The 22985-nt window shown below is 34.2% G+C and overlaps 1 protein-coding gene across 1 annotated transcript in view; it reads right to left on the bottom strand.

The window, feature by feature from the left end:
• Positions 1-6614: 6614 nt before the first annotated feature.
• LOC144963313 (putative ferric-chelate reductase 1) overlaps positions 6615-22985 on the bottom strand; it is a 62194-nt gene continuing 45823 nt past the window's right edge. Inside the window, exons 12-21 of the mRNA XM_078897229.1 lie at positions 21693-21797; positions 20837-20981; positions 19170-19295; positions 17824-17936; positions 16298-16384; positions 15501-15575; positions 14682-14781; positions 13502-13642; positions 11399-11466; positions 6615-9354 (exon numbers count right to left, since the gene is read on the bottom strand). Of these exons, the coding sequence (XP_078753355.1) occupies positions 9247-9354; positions 11399-11466; positions 13502-13642; positions 14682-14781; positions 15501-15575; positions 16298-16384; positions 17824-17936; positions 19170-19295; positions 20837-20981; positions 21693-21797 (1068 nt within the window). The 3' untranslated portion in view covers positions 6615-9246. The remainder of the gene's footprint in view (positions 9355-11398; positions 11467-13501; positions 13643-14681; positions 14782-15500; positions 15576-16297; positions 16385-17823; positions 17937-19169; positions 19296-20836; positions 20982-21692; positions 21798-22985) is intronic.

Here is a 22985-nt window from a genome sequence, read left to right as displayed (position 1 = left end):
TCCAAGAGCACGCTATCAGTGTACTAAGCTTGAGGTCACCTAAATGTCTCATCCTGACACAAGCACAGATCCCCACTAAGAACACACACTCAAATATTTACAAATCATTATACTTGTACGAAATAAAATAATACGGTGCAAAAAAGAGAACTGATTTACGAGAAATGATCTCCCAAAACTCTAACTATACATTTGACTGTTTCCCTCCCAGCCAGGACAAAAACAAGTAATCTCATTCCAAGACAAAGACAGAAAGCATGTTGGAAAACAGATAAAGGGGGATAGAAGACACAGTAAGTGCTCGCTATGGGATCAGGAACCCCACCCAGCCAGGCACAAGGAAAGGAGCCCGATATGACGGATACACTCAAATGATTACAAAGTACAACATACAGAATTCAAAACTAATGATTATAATAGAATGAAACAAAAACAGATGATTTGAAAGGAAAAAAAAATCTCATCTGTCAAAAAGGGTACTGTTCATGTCACTGTCTCCCTCCCAGCTATGTTTTTGTTTTTGTTTTAAAGGGTTTTACGCCGCTCGTGACACATTTAGGTCATATCAACGCCGGTAAAAAGAAGAAAACGGAATAGTCAAAATATTCTACATTTACAATCATAGTACCCAAGAAAAAGTAAGACAAAGGAGAATTTGTTCAAATTACCTCAAAGTCTTATCCAAACACCAGCAAGGATCCCACTAAGAGGAATACACTCAAATGTTTACAAATGATATGTTAAAAAAAAAACAAAAAAAAAACAGTACATAACAGAGAGATGATTTGCAAGGGAAATAGTATAATCTCCCAAAACTATAACTATACATTTAACTATTTCCCTCCCAGGCAAGGTCAGCAAAGCTAATCTCATTCCAAGACAAAGGCAGAAAGCAATTGGAAAACTGATCCATAGGGGTTTAAAAGACACAGCAAGTACCTCCCTGCCCACTATTGGAGGTCGGGATCCCCACCCAGCCCTCCCAGCTAAGGATCCCACAAGGACCAGGAAATAAACCGAGAAATCTTAATCCAGAACAAAGACAGAACAATATGGAAAGGGAAAAATTAAGGGTTGTTTGTTTTTAAGGGTTTTACGGCGCTTGCAACACATTTAGGTTATATCAGCGCCAGTAGAAAGGAAGAAAATGGGATAGTAAAAAGTTCTAGAATTACAATTAAAGCACCCAAGAAATAGTAAGACATAGGGGAACTGGGAACAAATAGGGATCAGATGTAGATTCCAAGAACATACCACCAATGTACTTAGTTTGAGATCACCTATGTCTCATCCGGACACAAGCACAAAATCCAACAAAGAGGAATACACTCAAATGCTTACATAATACATTCAAAATAATAAATATAATAATACATAACAGAGAGATGATTTACAAGGAAAAAAATATCAGCTCCCAAAACAATGACTATGCATTTGACTGTTTCCCTCCCAGCTAGGACTCCGGCCAGGACAAAGACAGAAAGCATGTTGGGAAACGGATATAAGGGATAGAAGACACAGTACCCCCCTGCCCACTATGGGAGGTCAGGAACCCCACCCAGACAGATAAAGGGGGATAGAAGACACAGCAAACGTGACCTCTTTGCCCCCAAGGGAGGTAAGAAGACCCCACCCAAGTGCTAAGGGCCAGTTTAAGCTTAAGAAATGAAGTCGCACAATAGTCATTTGTTGGCAATTCTGTTTTGTTTATTCCAATTTCAGCTGTTACAAATGTTTTAATAATGCTTACTATATTATTGTAGTTTAAAAAAATATGAAACTATATTATGAAATAAATAATGGCGAAATCATTGCATATATTATCTTTACGTAAATAAACATTCAAGTCAAAAAGTAATAAACTTTTAAAAATAACTTTATAAATTGATGAGGAATCTAACAATTTGAATGATAAAATGTTAAAACAAACTTGTAGGTTTAACAAATAACGTAAAGTTTTGTTGTGGTAGTAGTAGTAGTAGTAGTAGTAGTAGTAGTAGTAGTAGTAGTAGTAGTAGTAGTAGTAGTATAATGGTAGTAGTAGCGATAGCAGTGGTAGTAGTAAAAGTAGCAGTGGTAGTGGCAGTAGTAGTAGTACAGTAATAGCAGCAGCGAATTGTACATAACAGAGACTGATTTAAAAAGAAAAGAATATCTTTCAAAAAAAAAAAAAAAAAAAAAAAAGGGGGGGGGGGGGGGATATAATTTGACTGCCTCCCTCATAGCTAAGGATCCTTGCCAGGACCATCCCCCACCCTCATAAAAAAAGGACAACAATCAAGAACAAAGATAGATATAAACATGGGAAGAGAAAACAGATAAGGGGATGGGGTGGGAGGTAAAGGACCTTTCTGTCCTCCACGGGAGGTCAAAAGACCCCACACTAAATCTTGAGATCAAAACACTCAAAAATACAATTAAAAAATCGTGTCGTATTGTATCGTTTAAGAGATAATAGGCTTTTATAGACCTTTAAACCCTCTTTGCAACTTTAACACATCGAGAACATTTTTAAAAGTAATATAACCAACATTCATTGCAAATTTGACAAATTTAAGCACACATTGCTGTTTATAATTATTATATATGTAACACACAAATAAGTATATATATCATTATCAAGAATAGAAGTACAATCTTCCCTATAAACATCCGTTTGATGTGTACATTTTTGTAGGTACATTTAATATCAAAAAGCAAATCAATAAAGCAAAAAACAAAACACTATAAACAACCAATATGTTTTCTATTTCTCAAAACTAAAAGACGAAAGCCATTGGATGGAAACAGTAGAAACAATGGACGTTTCGGGTACAAACCCACATCAGCAAACCAATAAACAAAGTGACATCGAAAACAAATAAAATAAAATGTAAAGACATTTTGAAATGAATTATAAGTAGCTCACCGCCTGTAATCAAAATCGATGCATCCTGATACTAATTCACTATTTATGTATATTATCATTTTTATCTACTTTGATTTGGTTACAAGATTGCAATCATTCCAAGCAAATTACAACAGTAGTAGTAGTAGTAGTAGTAGTAGTAGTAGTAGTAGTAGTAGTAGTAGTCAGAGTTGTAGTAGTAGTATTAGTAGTTGTATTAGTATTAGTATTAGTAGTAGTATTAGTAGTAGTAGTAGTAGTAGTAGTAGTAGTAGTAGTAGTAGTAGAGTAGTAGTAGTAGTAGTTGTCGTCGTAATATGATATGATATGATATGATATAAGTCCAGATTTATGTAGGCTTTTCCAGCCTTTTATCTGCTCTTGTGCATTCGTGAAAATATTTAATTCAAGTCTCTCAAAACTGGGCATGCCACATAGTGGAAGGAGGTGTCTGAATTTAACTTTACAAACAGTATTTTTCTGTTTCACAATGAGCATCAAGACGGCACTTGAATGCCTGCAATGAAGGGGCGTTGACAACTGTTGCAGGCAGGCAGTTCCATTTGTCGACTACCCGAACTGAGAAAAAGTTCTGCCTAAGGTTAAAATAACACCTTTCCTTGGAGAGTTTGAATCTGTGTCCTCTGGTGGTGCTGGTGGAATCAAGATTTAGAGGACTCATGCTAACAGAGTATAAATTATGTGTGTATTTGAACACTTCAATTAGGTCTCCTCTGTCTCTCCTAAACTGCATGCTAGGTATTCTTATCTTTTTCAGTCTTTCTGTGTATTCTAGATCTTTGAATCCAGGAATGACCCTAGTTGCGCGTCTTAGAACACTTTCTATGAGGTCTTTGTCTTTCTGCAGTCGTGGTGCCCATGCTACATTGCCAAATTCCAAGTGAGGACGTACAAGTGTAGTGAACAATTGTCTCATTTATCTCTATCAAGATGAGTGAACGACCTCCTAATGAGGCCAACGATTCTGTTTGCTTTATTTACTTCTATGTGCTTAGAGAACTTCAGTTCCTGATCTACTAACACACCTAAATCTTTTTCCTCTTCAGTAGGCAGAAGTATGACAGTCACGCTAGAGTCATGTTTTCTCATTATGTACTGATGGTGCGGGTTTCTATATCCCAAGTGCAAGACATGGCACTTGTCTGCATTACACCATTAAAATATGATCTGGTTTCCATGTTGGCTTTTCAAAAGTTATATCCTCACTTCACATCATCAGCAACAAATGCTGAAAAATGTAATTGATGACAGTAGATAAATACCAGTTACAGTTGATAACATTTTCCTATTTAATCCTTTTTTTTCCAATACCGTAAATTTCATACAACAGAAAATGCCATCTTGAATACAAAATTGTTTCGACTTGGAAGCAACCCCGACCCCGCCCCCCCCCCCCCCCAAAAAAAAAAAAAAAAAAAAAAAAAAAAAAAAACCAACAAAAAAACCCAATCCACTCTTTTTAAAAAATGGCCTTTTAAATAAACTTTTGTCACAGATTTTTGGATTTATTAATAAAGTCTACAAATGTAAAAATTTCTTCCTACGCCAGGTATTTGAACATGGTTGTGAATATTGTATAACACGAACAGATTATCTATTGAAAAGAAAAAAGAAACATTTTGTGAATGGCATGAATTAATCTGTGATGATTGTACTGTTGCATAAGATGAGGGAAATATTACGGGCACATGTTTGTTTGTTTGTTTGTTGCTTTAGGTCTCTTCCAACACAATTGAGGTTATATGAGAGACCGCTGAAACAAAAAAACAAGCAATCTAACAAAAATAGTACAAATGTAAATCAAAATCATAACCTAAAGATATCATAAGCTAAATTATAAATAACCAAGAACAAACAGGCAGAAGATTTACAGGAAAAAAAATATCCCCTGTCAAAAATACAATCACAAACCAAAGAAGCAGGATAGGCTAGTAAAGAGAAGAAGAAACGACATCACTATCGGATCGTACACCCATGCGAACATCATAGGTATATGATTCAAGGGTGATGCTCCCATCCAACCACCCGCACTGGCACATGTGATAAACTCTACAAATACAAAGTCAAACATATGTTCAGTGTCTGGAGCATAATATTGACTAACCATGATAAAATACCATTTTAAAATTTTAAAATTTTATTTCATATATTAGTAAATTAAGATGACCTACAATTGGGGGTCATCTTTAACAAAGTAATCCGTTAGAGCTACTATATTTTGTCCTGTGTATGTCAAATAATTTCTTTGGACAAAAAATATTTTGTACGGATGTATATATATATTTTGTATGAGACAGGCATTTACTTTGGAGGACTTTTGAGGTAGTGCAAGTGAAAGATGATCATTCAGACCTGCCAACTCGAAATTGAAAAAAAATCGTAGTTTTTAGGGGTAAAAACACAATAGACGTTATAACTATCTTTAAATGGTACCAGTTTGTCATCAATTCGTTAAAACTATGCTTTAAACTCTTTTATATACCAGCTCTGGCACCAGAACTTTGTTTTCAAGATGATGTTTTATTGAATTAAATATCTTTATTCAGTTCTTCTGTTCAAACCAAAAATTCGTAATATTACGAATTTTTCGTAGTAGTAGGGGGGTCTGATAATTCTATAATCAACATTTCATCTGGCTGTTGAAACTGAAGACCTATGGATGACATGACGGGATTTGGACTGGTTGATACCGTTGGCAATCAGACCTCAAAAGGGTTAAATAATAAAAAGATTTAATAATAAAAATGTTAACATCTAAAGTCAATTCATATGTATGTTTAATCCACAAGGAAATCAAAATCTTTAAAGCACATGGAAAAACCATTTTTGTTTTAAAAAAAAAAAAAAATTGTACATGCTAAATAACTGTGATCGTTATCTTATCCTATCATTTAAGTAGAAAGGACCATTAACATTAAAGATTTCAAAAATCAAGACAGGATTTTGTGGTTTAAAGGAATTTATAGGATTTGAAGGAATTGCTTTAGGTATCAAATCCTTGTGGTTTAGTTGTTTTCGGTTGAACGATTAAAACAAAAATAAATTTTAAGGTTTATTTTAGGCAATTGCCAATATGAAACATACATTTACATATAAATAGGAAGTCCTATGCGTTAATTTGAAATTGCTTTAGGCATCAATTCCTTGCAATTTAAGCTGTTTTTGGTTTAACTTTCTCCTTACCAACCGAATTCTTGGTTATCTCCAGAAACGTCATATCTTACAAACATAAGAATATATTTTTAAAACTCTAACCCTAACTCATAAGAAATAAGCAGATGCTAAACATAATATTTTGTTCAGTAAAACGAACTCTACAACATAGCAGTAAATTCTCATAACTATAGAAAGATGATGTCTGTGATGTACAGAAGAAATCTGATAAGAATAATGCTGGTTGTATCATAACGAATGTGACGATTTTGCTGTCGGTGGTATGGAGAGGTTTAACCTTTTTAAAAAAATCTTAAACAGTAAGTTGTATGAATGGATTTGATCTATGGTAATGAACATTAGTCAAGTAATCACCTTCAATTATACAATAGATTAAAGACATTCATCTTTCATGTAAGGGATTCAGGAATTAAGATGAGATCATGTAAGGGATTTGAGGACTGAGGTCATGTAAGGAAGGGGAAAAAATATTCCTGATCCTAAGGCGATGGACAATTCTCATATCGTCTCTATCACGGTCACTCAATGAAAATTTGTTTTTTTAAGGGTTTTGAATAAAATAATAAAAAATAATATTTCCTTTATTCATCCCCATGGGGAAATTTGTCTTTAGGGTCTATTCCAAGGGAAGACTGGAATAACCCAGCTGTTGGCCGCAACGTGAACTGGGGCGATGCAACTTTCTCAAGGCCACACAACGAGATGGTTAGTCGAACTCTGTACCTTTTGGTTACGAAGCAAAGACCGTACTTCTGAGCCACGCTGCCCCCATTACGGTGCTGCAACACATTTAGGTCAGATCAATGCCAGTAAAAATGAAAATGTGACAGTAAAAGTTTCTAGAATTACAATTAGAGCACCCAAGAAAAAGTAAGACAAAGGAGAATAGGTTAAAATAAGGAAAACATGTAGGTTCCAAGAGCACACTATCAGTGTACTAAGTTTGCTCATCCTGACACAAGCACAGGCCCACGCTCAAATGTTTATTACAAATCATTATATATATATATATATTGTATAAATGTGACACAAAAATAATACAGAGATATGATTTCCAAGACAAAAAATATCATCTCCCAAAACTCAACTCTTAACTAGACATTTGACTGTTTCCCTCCCAACTAGGGTATCCAGTCAGGGCCAGGACAAAATCAAGTAATCCCATTCCAAGACAAAGACAGAAAGCACGCTGGTAAACCGATATAGGGGGACATAAGACACTGTAAGTGACCTCCCTGCCAACTATGGGAGGTCAGGAATCCAACTCTGCATGACATTTTGTAACACACCTCCTCTATTTCGGTATTATGTCAGGCTCTGCCAGATTTCATAAATTGAAACTGAAGCAAAACGGCTGAGTTTGAGTTATAGGGAGTGGCATGGCCCAGCAAGACGGTCTTTGCTTCGTACCTGAAAGATACCAAGTGTAGCTCAATTTTCAGCGCTCCACTGACTATTCCAGTCTTCCTTTGGAATAGACCCTCGAGTCAAATTTCCCCTATGGGATGGATAAAGGGAATTTTATTTATTTTTATCATTTATTTAATGACAACATTTGAGTGCAGCTCATTAAAAGTTTTTAAATTTCACAATTTAGACAAAAGTCAAGTTTTCAGAATTTGATGAACCCGCGATATGACTGTGGACAGACAAGGTGGATCATATTTGTACAAACCGTGTCAATGATAGTTGACTATGAGAATAAAAATTTAATTAAAAAAAATATTGGTGGTTTTATGACACAAAAACATGATGATTTTACCCTTTTTGATCTGAATTTGGATATCTGAAATATACAGCGTCATTTGTGTTTATTAAAGCTTCACATATTTCCATTTGTATTTCTTATTTTTTGAGTCATTACATTACAGAAATTTGTTCCCTTAGTTTTTTTCATGACATCAAAGGTTCATTTGGGATAAATTATAATACAAAAGAGAAAAACAACAACAAACTGCATTGAATTAGGGAGCACAGGGTCATGGGCATAATTTTTGGCAAACAAATTTCATCTATAAAAAAAAAAAAATGTGATCTCCATCCGTTTTCAACTATAGCATAAAATACACCAGTAGATGTAACCCAGAGCTGCCTACTTGGAGTTCCAAAAATTCGTAGTTTCCAAGGTACAAAAAAAAAAAGAAAGAAAAAATTCCCAATAAATACCACTAAAAATGAATTATCGTCTTCAGCATAATCAAAAAATGGTCCAACGTCCTAACTAAATTACCAAACTCTCCTTTTCAACAAGATTTATTGAATCAAAAACGTCAATGCTGTTCTCTAGCTGGAGCCAAGAATTCGTCATTCTATGAATTATTCGTAGTACTAGGCAGGTTTGGTAACCCATTACACCAATCTGGTTTTATGTCCGAATGAAAGAGATGAAGAGAACTGAGAGAAAATTGTAAATTATTAAAATTAGGAATTTAAAGTTGTTTTTTGAACATTTAGGAAATCAGACTTATTTTCCTCAATGAATGCCTTTATTTTAACTTATTTTTCAACAAGTTAACCCTCTCCCTATCAGCCATTTTCAGAACTTTCCCGAAAACTTCACACCTACCTAACAAAAAACAAAAAAAAATTCTTACTCAATCAGAAAAGCAACAAGTACATTCTATACCTATTATTGTTCTGCAAAATGAACTCTCACAGTGTCAAGTTTTCATAGCTATAACAAAAAAAAAAATTAAAAATTCTCTACATTTTGTGATGGACAAAAGAAATCAAAATGAAAAAATTGTTGGATATATCATAACGATTGTTATCATTTTCTCATACTGATTTCTTGTGTCCATCACAAAATTTTAAGAAAATTTGTTGTTAGGCCTATGAAAACGTGACATTGTGTTGTAGAGCTCAATTTGCAGAACAAATAATATCATATCATTTACATTTTGTGAAAAAATTGCTGGTTGAATCGAAACGAATGTGAGGATTTTCCTATGGTTGGTAAGGAGAGGGTCAAGCTGACATTTCTATTTTAAGCATCAAGTTCACTTTGACTTAATACCATATTGGAATGTTGAGTCACATTTATCTCCCCAATGTTGTTATATAAAATATTTTTTTTTTTGAGACATGGATGAATATGATAGAAAAGAGAAACATCCTTCTGGTGAGTTGAGACATCGATGAATAAGATGGAACAGAGAAATGATCTAGTCCAGCTCATCTTCTCCAATGTTGATAAAACCAATGATGACGCCAGAAACCACCGTCAGCACAAATACGTGAAGCATGAGAATCACTCGTTTTGCTTTCACAGTCTGGGGATGTAAATTGTGATAAATGGTGAATGCATTTAACTGAGGTATTATTGTTTTGTCTCAGATTTATCCAAAAATGTCAATATTTACGACATTAATTTATCATTTATTGTGATTGATTCGTTTTGATTTGAAGCATGAGAATCACTTCTTTTGTTTTCGGAGTCTGGGGATGTAAATTGTGATTATTTATTTATCTAAAAAAAAAAAAAAAATTAATAGTCAGGAATAATTATTTTCACGATTAATTCATTTTAATTTGCAAGTACAAACAACTCAAGTTTCATAAAAATGGATGTAAATTGTTTTTGTATTTATTTTAGAGTAAGTTTTCTGACTTAAGAATATTTTCCATTTCAAAATAATTTTTCTAATACTCTCTGATTCATTGTTTTGTCATTGATTGGGATCAAAATAGACTCCAAGATTCTTTGCAGACGAGAAGAGATAAACTATGCTTTCCCAAACCAAATAATCTTTTTATGCTTGATGAAGCGTTGTTCAATTTTTGGTCAATCATCAAAAATCCCCTCATTGTCCAGATTAAATCTATTCGAACTCATCTATTACTTAAAATCTGCTTGACATGTCCAGTCAAGGGGCAATGTGGGCAAGGTGGTCGAGTGGTGAAAGCACAGTAGCCCAGGGGTCTTGGGTTTTAGCTCCACTTTAGGCACCTTAGTGTCTACCCCCAATAAGCTCACACGGACATCATTGGTGATTCCTGTTGATGCCAGAATTTGTTTGATGGGCTTTCTACATTCCAGTGATTCTTAAACTTTTCTGAAAATTTCAATATGCAGTCCCCTATGAAAGTTTGGACTGTATTGAGGTCCCATCTTAAAAGTTATGATAGACCAGGAGATTCAGAGTGCATGATAAAGCCCTCTGCTTTTCATTTTCAGAAGCCGATTACATTCAAAGTTTATGCAACAATCTGGGTTTTGAATGGAAATGACTGTCTATCATGTGTCTAAAAATCTGTAACAAATTATATTAAATTGACCAGCTGTTTCGAAGTTCCTCCAAAATGGCTTTGCGATCCCTTAGGGGATCCGCTACCCCAGTTTGAGAACCAATGACTCATGTAATGTCAAGGCAACAGTGTTGCATCATACAGAAGGGCATAATTTTGTTTGTGTTGCCTTCTTGGATATCGATGATATAAAACCTAGTCTTACCTTCTTTAACAAATATTAAACAAAAATGAATATAACAGCCTCAAAAAAGAACAAAACACTAAACACAGAATATTATGGGCTCAAAACCCTTCTTCAGCCAATATTAAAAACAGAAATACATTACAAAAAATCTAACCGATGACAGAGAGATATTCGGCACATCCTCTCTGTATAAAAATATAAACGAGAGGATGTCCGAATATTTCTCTGTCATCCATCTTTTTTTTTATTTGTTTTTAAGGGTTTTACGGGGCTTGCAACACATTTAGGTCACATCAGCACCAGTAAAAAGGTAGAAAATTGAATAGTAAAAAGATTCTAGATTTACAATTAAAAGGACTTGAGTAAAAAGTAAAACAAATTAGGATCAGATGTAAATTCCAAGAGCATACCACCAATGTACTTAGTTTGAGTCTCATCTGGACACCAGCACAAGATCCCACTAAGAGGAATACATTTAAATCATTGCATTATATATTCAAAATAACAAATATAACAACACATAAGAGATAGATGATTTACAAGGGAAAAAAAATCATCTTCCAAAACTTTAAATATACATTTGACTGTTTCCCTCTTAGGTAGGATATCCGGCCAGGACCAGGACAAAACTAAGTAATCTCATTCCAGGACAAAGACAGAGAGCATGTTGGAAAACAGATATAGGGGGATAGAAGACACAGTAATTGCCTCCCTGACGGCAATGGGAAGTCAGGAACCCCACCCAGTCGATCTGTTTTTTTTTAGTAATGTATTTTTGTTTTTGTAGTTGGATGAAGAAGGTGATTTGAGCCTGTATTCATTTTTGTTTATAACTTTATACAGTCCACAGCTTCTAGCAGCTTTGTATCACTTTGACTTACCTTCTTCGTTTCTTTGGATTCGGCCTTCTGATTATTCATATCATCCATCTCATACAGTTCTTGTTTCGCTGAGATAAATGTCAAATCATAAACTACATTTTTAGAGTGTATACAATCAATGCAATCTTATAGCAATGGGCATGTCATGTGAATACAGTGTGCTGAGTATCTGATAAACAGATATGAATATAACAGCTTAAAAAAAAGAAAAAAAATACCAAACACAGAATCATTCGGGATCAAAACCCTTCTTCAGCCAATTAAATTAAAAAAAAACAACAGAACAATGAAAACATAACTATATTATTAAAAAACCAAATCAACGCCGTCAATTTGGTTTTTTAGTAATTTATTTATGTGTTCATTGGGTTTTTATTTCTGTTCGCCGAAGAAGGGTTTTGAGCCCGACATGGCCAGTGTTTGTTATTTTTTTTTTTTAAGCTATTCTATTCATTTTTGTTTAGTACTTTTTACAGTCCACAACTTTGAGCAGCCTAGTGTCACTTTGACTAGAGTATTTGATGCGAGGCAGAGAATGAATCTGAGATTTTTAAAATTAAGATTTTCAAATATTTTGTTGTTTCATATCTAAAAAAGAATGCTTAAGATATCATGTTACTGTTGGTGATTTTGATTTAACAGGCTGGCGTAAAAGCAAAATATCAATGCACTGTATTCAATTGTGAATAGATTTTTAAAAGTTTGCATTTTTATATAACGTATACATGGTTAATATCATAATCTACACACTTCACAATTATATTATCTCCTGATTTTAGGACAGCATACAGGACAAGACAAGCAGCCTATTAGGAGATTGTGATCCTCACAGATTCTGTCCTTTAGGTGAATCCAAAAACTCTGATCACAATTATGAGGACACATTATATGTACTAGTGCTTTCAAAGGGCAAAACTATATCTACAGGTGAAAAAAAAAGTCACAAAATGACCCATTTCATAAAAAATAAAAATCATAAAACCAATCTCGTCAATGGTAGCCTTTGCTATTATTATTGGGTCAACAATGAAGGGACTGAATTCAATAGCAAATCTAGTCACTCAAATAGGCTCTACTTCACGTTTTGGACATGGAAGACATTGCTTTACACCAAAGGGACCTCTGAATCTATTAATACTTTGAAAAGACGAGGAAAATGTGCGCTAAATACCCTTTTCCCGAAAACATCCTATTAAGGTGTGTAATCACTGACTCGTCCTCACACCAAATCTAGGCCGTGTTGCATTCAGATTATGTGACTATTGAAAATCACTGGGTTTATATTGTATTGCTACTTATTGAGGTAAGCATGAACGGAAAAACTGAGAATTTTTAACTTTGGCAAAGTGCAATAACAAATATAGCAGGTTTCATGAAATTCACAACACTTTTACATATTGCCTTTATCTCAAAGCCATTTCTATATTTCATAGTTAGCACAGTAGCAGACACCATATTTTAAATGTTTTTTTTTCCTTCCCTATTTTACAATAATAATCTCTGATATCAATGTTTCACTTTCAAATGTTTTTGAATATAGTCTTCACCTCATAATCCAGTTCCTCTCACAATCCACGCTCTAGCTCATGGAGCGTTATTTCTCACTTCATCACTCAAAAATAGGGAGATCAAGGCATACAGACATATATATAATTAATGTTACCAGTTTGAATTCAGACAGCTTTTTATTGTAAAGTAAAACGAGTGCCATTAACACTGGACATGTTGGTAAAGCCAGTAAAAGCAAGTAAAGTACTTTCCACCAGATTTAACAGACCCAGCTACCCAATCACTGCTGGGTGGACGGGGGTTGTGGGAGGTCAGTATAAAATCTCGACTGCACCTGCGACCGATCTTGGACCCTCCGCTTGTGAAGCAAGTGCTCTACCAACTGAGCTATTGAGAATCCCAGAACCAAATAGACCAAGCTAATAATTCACTTTTTGGGAAAGAGGGGGGGGGGGGGGGGGGGGGATTTCTGGGGTAAACAGACTTTTTTAAAACATTGACCTGACGAGCAATACAGAAAACTTTTTACTCATTTTACTTGGTTAATGACTACGCCATCAAAACCAATCTGTCCCATAATGCAATGTTCCTCACCTTTCTCTTTCCCACAGCACTGCATAACCTCCAGTATGAATGCAACCAGGACCTGCCATGCCACGAAGCCCGCCAAGATATACACCATGTAGTCTGGTACTTGTGCCTTTTGCAGCTGAACTCCAAAGAAGATAGTTATCACTGTTGAACAAATAAATAGACATATGTGAGAAATCATGTTCTAGCTATTGAATTGGCAGAAAGAGAGGATAATTAAGTTTCATTCTTTGAATAATTCTTCCTAAAAAAAAATAATAAAAAAATAAAAAATAGAGCTTTTATATATCATAACACCCACTAAATGTGCTCAAAGTGCTTTACAAGGGGTCTCTGACCAACAGCAACATATGACACGTAGAACGAGACATGATGCCTGTTAGGCGATATTACAATTTTTTCCAACAGAGACAAGAGACAATGCTGTTGACGACCAGCTAATCATTTTACACCTGAGTACAGTGAGAGAATACGAGTAAAGAGTCTTTTCCAAGGACTCAATTATGCGCTGAACAAGACTCGAAACCAGGACCTTCTGATCTGAAAGCAAGTATCATAACATAAGACTGCACAGCCGCACGTCTATGGCCATGTTTCAAATGCTTTGTTTATAAAATAAATTTCAGCATAATAAACTACTGCGGGTTGCATCTGGATGTAACGGTGCAGAAATTCCCTATTGTGACCAAGTCCTGTTGCCTCCAACGGAGAATTATATGAATATTATGTGTAAAAAGAAAGATTTCAAAACTCCATTTTAACTCAAGTTGTCATTTTATCAGTGCATGTTGTACACTATAATAGTGACATTCTTAAATTATGGCAAGTGCAAGTGGAATAGTTAATTATTAATTTCAAAATGCAAACTTACCACTTCATTCACCCCATCTCACTTCAGTCTCCTGACCATGTTGGTCGTAGAGGACACAGGAGAGCTTAATTACCCAGCAAATATTCCACTAAGAATTTCTTTTTGCCTGGTTTGTGTTCTTGTGTGATTTATTTTCAGGTCCATAAAAATACAGGATGATTTTCTATAGAATCCATTCATCAAAGAGCGAAGAAACTTGATTTCAATATCTAACCAATTCCAATACAAAATGTAAAACATGAAATTCTGAGTATAACAGACAATAGAAAAATTCAAATCAAATAAATTATTACCATTATCAGACAAGCTTACCCCCTAGGACGTGAGCTACTGTACCCACAAACCAATGGGCCCAGTTAAAAATTGGGCGGTTTTTAGTTCCAGGGTGTGGACGAATTAATGCCATCAGGGGCTGTCGGATAAACAATGTCATTAGATATTGAAACACAAATAAATAAAATAGTCTTTATAGTGAAAGCAAATCAAATTCCACGAAATGTATCAAACAAAACAAGCTTAGAACGTTTTAAGGTATCCCAGTTTTTGTGTAAAAAAAAAACAAACTTAGCAAAACTGATTTTAATAGATATAATAACAAAATAAATGCAATCGCATTTTTTCCTCAACCTCTATAATTCTTCAACAAAAATTGTTCTCTAGATACCTCGGAATTCTTTTTCCAGTCTCTCAATTAGCCTCCTTTTTATCAATTCCTTATAATTGCCCCAAATTTTTGTTTGTAAAAACAATTATTATAATCATAATCATTTAGGGGTACATAGGTCAAAAGACATTTAAATATCCTGTTAAAAAAAAAATCAAATATAAATATATAATAGTAAATACAAACAATAACAAAACGGTCAAATTGATGCATGGACATTATATGTACATACAGAACATTGTATATATAAACAAAAAGTCAAGTTGGTTCATAAATAATTTTATACAAATAATTGAGAATGTTAAAATATTATAAATAAAACAAAAGGAAAAAAACAAAACCAACAACCAAACCCCCCCCCAAAAAAAACAAAACAAACAACAACAAAACACCCCCCTTCCCCCCACAAAAAAAGCAATTAAATATAAAAGTGTAGATAGCTCCATGTGTGTTTAATCCAGACTTACATTGAGGACGGTCAGAGCTGTGACAATGACACCCATGATAGGGTGGTATTCTAAATACTCATCGTCTTCTATCAACTGTAGAATAAAGAAAAACATCAAATTAAAATCAGATAGCCATAACTCAAGATACAATGAGGCAACAAAGGCAGTGTCTATAATATATATGTTATAAAAATGTTTATAATCTTTTAAGGTGGTCAGGGTGGATCTTTGGTACGGTCTTTGCTTTGTACCCGAAAGATCCCGAGTTCGATCACCCACCGCTGCACTGTGTGGTCTTGAGCAAGTCACCTCACCCTAGCTCAATTTGTGGTGCTGCACTGTGACTGATGTCTGGGTTATTTCAGTCTTCCCTTGGCATACACCCTAGAGAAAAATTTCCCCTATGGGATGAATAAAGGGAATTTTATTTATATATTTCATTTTAAAGTCTATATCTCTTAAGATCTTATATTTTTTATCCTGATGAGTTTCTTTATTTTTGTCATTCAATCTAAACGGATTCCAGGAGGGAAATTTGTTATCCATGGCACCTCCTTTAGTCTGAGACGCAATATTTCTGCTCCAGACACCGGACATTAATCAGAGATCATTGCAATGAGGCATGCAATAAACAAACAAATATGGGGCAGTATGGCTCAGCATTATGGTCCATGCTTTGTATCCAAAAAGTGCCGAGTTCAAATTCCCGTCAAGCTGTTTGGCCCTGAGCATGTCATCTTACCCCAGGTCATTTTGCTGAGCTGCACTGCTCCCTTGGGAATAAATGAAGGAAATTTAATATTTGAACCACTTACATCACTCCAATCCTCAACCTCCAAGAAGATAACCACAAATCCTGCCACTGTTGTACAAAACACAAGGACCATGCATGTCCTGTGAATCTGTGGAAATAAATAGGATTCATTGTACCTTGGCTGAAAATGCTTTATTTATGAATCAATACCATTCATGTTTCATCTTCCTCCTCTTCTTCCCCATCTTTTTCTTCTTCTTCTTCTTTTTCATACTATCTCTCTTATCATCAATATTATTAACAGCATCATTATTGATATTAATACATCTATTACTCGTACTACTACGACTACTACCACTACAACTACTTCTATCAATATTATTACTATCATTATCATCATTACTAATACCACTACTACTACTTTTACTACCACGACTACTACTACTACTACTACTACTACTACTACTACTACTACTACTACTACTACTGTGACTATTATAACGACTACTACTTAAACTAACAATACAGCATAACTACCACATAGCTGCATTACAATGATATATTTTATAATCATCAATATTTTCTCCTAGTTTATATCATATCAAGATAATTTTGTTGTCCATCGTCAAAGCATTTCTCTCTTTACTACTGTAAAATAAAATCCATTGGGAATACATATAATAATTGATGGATTGTTGCGCATTCTGTGGATTCACAAAAGCACTGCATGATTGATTAATCTTCAGAACAAGCAACCCATTGGTGAATTGTTGGGCATTCTATGGATTCACAAAAAGTGCTGCAGGATCGATCATTCATGCAAAATGACAGAGAGCACCTAACAAAAATATTATTAAATTGTAAGTTTTTCTTCTCCGTGAGTTACATTGGCTTCCTGTGGAAAAAAGAGTTGCCTATAAGATTTGTACTGTTGTCTACAAATCCCTGAGCACGAACAGTCCCTCATATATTAAAGACCTTCTAAACATATATGTCCCCAATAGAAACTTGAGGTCAAGCAATGACCAATCAATCCTTGTCAAACCTAAGCCATTGCGTAAAATAGGTGAACAATCTTTTCAATTTTCAGCCCCCCATTTTTGGAACTCTCTCCCATCACACGTGAGATGCTCGGATTCGTTGACAACGTTCAAACCTCGCTTAAAGCTTTATCTTTTTACGTCATAATATTGCAATATTATTTTCATATTTTGTTGTTGTTAAATTGAATTTGTATCACGTTTCCTTCACACTTGTCTCACTGTAATATGTTTTGTTTTATATCACTGTAAAGCGCTTAGAGCCTGTGACAACGGGGTAAAGCGCAATATAAATGCCATTTATTATTATTATTATTATAAGTTCCATAACTATTTAAAATCCGGTAAAAACATGGCGTGCCTATTTAAAACTCCAATGAAAACATAGCATGCCTATTTAAAACTCTTGTGATAACATAGCGTGCTTATTAAAGATCCAGTGAAAACATAGCGTGCCTTTTAAAAATCCAGTGAAAACATAGCGTGCCTATTTAAAACTCCATTGAAAACATAGCGTGCCTATTTAAAACTTCAGTGAAAACTTTACCTGAAACCAGACTTTCTGTGAACACAAGTCTTCTGTCCATACAGGCTTGTAATATCTTGCTGCTATAATTCCAATACTTGCAAAGAAAATCCAAGCTGCTACCATTAGACTCCCTGTGACAATAATTAACGAGTATTTCATCCATTAATGATGTATTCTTCAATTTAAGAGGGAGAATTAATTCCTTCATTCAAAAATAATTGTTTTCTCAGTTAAAAAGGCAAATGTCGCTGCTTGAAGTTTGAAAAAATAATTAACAATAGTCAAATTGAATGAGAACTTCAAGTTAGCTGTCTTTGTTAATTAATTAATTAATTAATTAATAATAATAATAAATAATAATAATAATAATAATAATAATAATAATAATATAATAATAATAATAATAATAATAATAATAGACTCTTATACAGCACACAGTATCCTCAACATGGAGGCTCTTGGCGCTTTAAATTACATCAACACAAAACAATATAGAAAGTACATGACATCAAAAAAGAAATGTTTTCAAGGATTTCTTGAAAACAGACAATGATTTGGATTTTACATTAAACCTTCCGTTCCATTTGACTAATGATATATATTTCTCTGTTGAACAAGCATAATATCATTGATTTAATGGATTTTATTGTGAACAGGTAATCTAATTTTCCACATTACACTCAGGTCTGAACGAGTACTCGGCTATAATTAGTGACTGATATGGAGGGACTAGTGCAAAAAGGACAATAATCAATACTCGGTTAATAAAAATTTCGCCCTAAATAGCCTGCAGGGGGGTGGGGGGGGGGGGGGGGGGGGTTAAATGAAACATAGTGAATGCATAGAGCATAGAGAATCTGTGAAAATGTTCCGAATTAAAGTGTTACTAGGATGCTAGAAGCTGTGGACTGTAAAAAGTAATACCCAAAAATGAATAAAACAGCTTAAAAAAAGGACAAAATACCCGGGATGCTTCAGGTTCAAAACCCTTCTTCAGCCAACAGCAAAAAAAAAAAAACCCAATAAAGACATAAATACATTACTAAATTCCATCTGCTATTTCGCCAACAAACTTTCGTCGTGTTTGTGTGCTGACCCCATGACCTCAAGAAGTGACAAAAGGGACTCGGGATAGATACTAAGTTTGAAACCTCTTTTGTTTTGGAGTGGTGGATGGCGTAGATTGTAAAACATTCCTCTCGTGGTCAGGTGCAGTTGCTGTAACAGAAGGGTCGTGGGTTTGAACCCTCATTGCCCAAAAGCTTTTATTCTCTATTGTCCTCTGTCACTTTCCTACTCACTTCATTTCCCGTTATTATCAACATAAGTGCCTGCTCCACTCACTTTTCTGAATCAATACTTACCATGAGCTTTGACAAGGGGATATTCAAGGTCTTCTGCTCCGACATTTGGAGTGTCACTGCTGGAATATTTTGAGGATGTAAAGAATTTGTTTCCTCCGTGGTAATTAACACTTACACTCTGACCATCTGGGGAAATAGAAAAGAATTCATTAATTGTACCACTTCCTCTTCTTCTTCTACTTAGTGATTATTGTAGTCGCCTCTTAAATAGAGGATCCAGACTACAGTTCATATTCATGAATTTCAACACACACACACACACACACACACACAAATACACACACATACACATATTTCAAAAAACATGTTTTGATCATTTCAAGATTTGGTATTTTTTCTACGTTTATTATCATTATTACTATTATTATTATTATTATTATTATTATTATTATTATTATTATTATTATTATTATTAATATTATTATAATAATTATTATTATTATTATTATTATTATTATTATTATTATTATTATTATTATGATTATTATTATTATTATTATTATTATTATTATTTAATTATTATTATTATTATTATAATCATTATTATTATTGACGAAAACCTGAGGTTAAATAAACTTTGAAACTTTGTAAATTCTGTATTGTTGTTAGTTTCTATCAACTCCTGAGGGAGTTTATTCCAAAAAAGAATGGTTGAGAGAAAGAAAGATTGTAGGCGGGTGTCTGTACCTTGTTCTTGATGTCTGAATTGATAATTTGTTGTCATGTCCCCTTGTTAGTCTTTTTATTTTTTAAATAATTTTTTTTTAAATTTTGGTTTGATGTAATTAAGGAGTTTTATGCTGGCGTTGCCTGTGTTCATTTTTTGTAAAGTACATATCTTTTTTCTTTAGTGAAGATGTTGCATTTATTCCAGACCTAATCTTTCTGAGTGAGTTATTAAATATTCTAATTGAAGCCGTATTTTGTACTATTTTGATCCTGTTGAAATCAGTTTTGGTGTAGGATCCCACACTATTTCTTGCATATTACTTCTGATCCTCCTACTCATCCCATCCTCCTCCTCCACAAAATGAAGCATTATATAGCACATCGAGCACGATGAATGACTTGAAATGCACAGCGACAAATCTTTTTGTTTTTAAGGGTTTTACGCGCTTGCAACACAATTAGATCAAATCAGCACCAGTAAAAAGGAAGAAAATGGGTTAGTACAAAGTTTTAGAATTACAATTAAAGCTCCCTAGAATAAGTAAAACAAGGAGAATTAGTTCAAATAGGGAACAGATGTAGATTCCAAGAGCACACTATCAGTGTACTTAATTTGATATAACCTAAATGACTCACCAGACACAAGCACAGGTACACGCCAAGAGGAACACACTCAAATGTTTACAAATGATATACACGTAAAACAAAAATAATACATGCATAACATAGAGATGATTTACAAAACAAAAAATATCATCTCCCAAAACTCTAACTATACATTTGACTGCTTCCCTCCCAGCCAGGGTATCCGACCAGGGCTAGGACCAAACCAAGTAATCTTCTTCAAAGACAATGACAGAAAGCATGTTGAATGGTAAACAGATATAGGGTAATAGAAGACACAGTAAGTGCCTCCCTGCCCACTATGGAAGGTCAGGAACCTCACCCAATAAAATATTGTTTAAATTTAACTACCAAGACATAGGATTATGACTTACTGACTGAGGCACTCCCCTTTGCAAATAGAATGATCCATTTCTTGCCGACATCAAAGCGTTTGGAGTCAGCAGATGCAGCCTTTGGTCGCTTGATTGTGCAAGTGAGAACTCTGTCTTCAATTTTGGACCCTTCCAATGTTAGTTGCTGAAATAAGAGGGATTTCATTTCAGCTGTTATCACTTATTTATACCTGTTATTAATATTCACTTTTTCATTTTTACATTGAAACTTACTCTCAGGTGTTTTATTTTAGTTAACATTTTTTTCTCTCTCTCCCTCCCTCTCTCTCCCTCCCCCCCCCCACTCTCTCTCTCTCTCTCTCTCTCTCTCTCTCTCTCTCTCTCTCATGTTTTATATTTCTGTTCTTGACTTTTGTTGGGTTTTTTTTCTTCTAGATTTAGTTAATATATTAAAACTATTTCCATTACTTCCTCTATTATCAAGCCCTGTTTATGTAATACTAAAGCTAATACAGTTAAGCCCAAATTTATCCACATTCAATAAATATGACAACATTCAAAAAATGTAACAAGAAAAGAAATGGGTAGAAAAGTGCCAGAAGACAAAAGAGAATGCTTTAAGCCTTTACGGTGATCAGGATTCAAACCTCATTGCCACAAAAGTTTTTATTCTCTGTTGTCTTCTGGCACTTTTCTACTCACTTCATTTCTTGTTATTTACAATATAGTGCCTGCTCCACTCATTTTTTTTCTGAATCAAAGATGTAAACAACACATAAAAAACAGGCTGGCAATAACCACAACTCAAGGAGGCAAAATGTCAGGAGAGTGTGAGCATATTTTGTAAGAAAGTCCAGTAGGCAATGACCCACAAAGGGCTTAGCAGATGACTCACATTATCTGTAAACATTGTTGGAGGTTTTTTACCGGTGTTCTCAGCACTGAACATTACTACTGTCCCGTCAGACGCAGAGGCACAACCAATCACACTGTCATCACCCTGACGATATAAAAATACAAATGTTAATGTTAAAATAACAAAAGAGTAGAAATTAACCAACATATAGATAAATAATGAAGCTGAATATAACAACGTAGCTCTTTAGAGCACTAAGAGAGAATTTACAAGAATTCTGTAGCATGAAATGGACTGCAACAATTGTTTGTTATTATTTCAATATAAGTAAGACCGAATAATGGACTTTCTTGAAAGTCATAGGATGCTAAACGATAACCAGCATGGTTTTAGATCAAAGAGATCATGCATTACTCAACTTTTACAGGTGATGGAGGATTTTACCAAGTTAATTGATCTTGATCAATGCATTGATGTTGTTTATCTTGATTTATGCAAAGCTTGTGATTCTGTACCACATGAGAGATTTTTCATTAAACTAAAAGCATATGGAGTTAAAGGGAATATTTTTAACTGGATTAAAGACTTCCTTAATAATCGAATACAAAGAGTCATTGTCAATGGGGTGGGGTCGGATTTTAAGAATGTAATTAGCGGTGTACCCAAAGGAAGTTTATTGGGACCACTTTTATCTCTTTTATATATAAATGATTTACCATGTGGCATAAATTCAGCCTGCAAACTGTTTGCAGACGATATGAAGATTTATAGTACAACTGAGCATCATGACATTTTTTCAAATGGTCTAACATGGCTTTTGAATTTTAATGTTTCGAAATGTAAAGTATTACATATTGGAAAAAATAATCCGTCATAATTATTTTACGGATACTTCCATGTCAAATCTACTTTCCGTTGTGCTTTATGAAAAAGATGTGGGAGTTACTTTTGATTCATTTTTTAATTTTGATGTACATATTGATAATTGTATAAGCTGTGCAAACAGAATGGTGAGAATAATATACAGAACCATTATAAGACTAGATAAAACCATATTTTTGTATTTGTATAAATCGCTCGTTCGACCAATTCTAGAATACGAAAATTGCATCTGGAGCTCATTATAAAAAAGACAATCGACTAGTATGAAAGTGTACAGAGGAGAGGTACCAAAAAGATTTATGCAATACAGTATTTATCTTATAAGGAAAGGTTAGACTTTCTTGACATACCAAGTTTGAAATATAGAAGAATTCGTGGGGATTTAATCCAGGTTTATAGATTAGACCATGGTCTGGATGGGATAGACTTTTCTGATTTTTTTCATATTCT

Source organism: Berghia stephanieae, chromosome 1 (genome assembly GCF_034508935.2).
Source record: "Berghia stephanieae isolate SIO BIC M18660-M18661 chromosome 1, UCSD_Bste_1.3, whole genome shotgun sequence".
Classification (NCBI taxonomy): Eukaryota; Metazoa; Mollusca; class Gastropoda; order Nudibranchia; family Aeolidiidae; genus Berghia; species Berghia stephanieae.
This window is presented reverse-complemented; position numbering and strand designations above follow the sequence as displayed.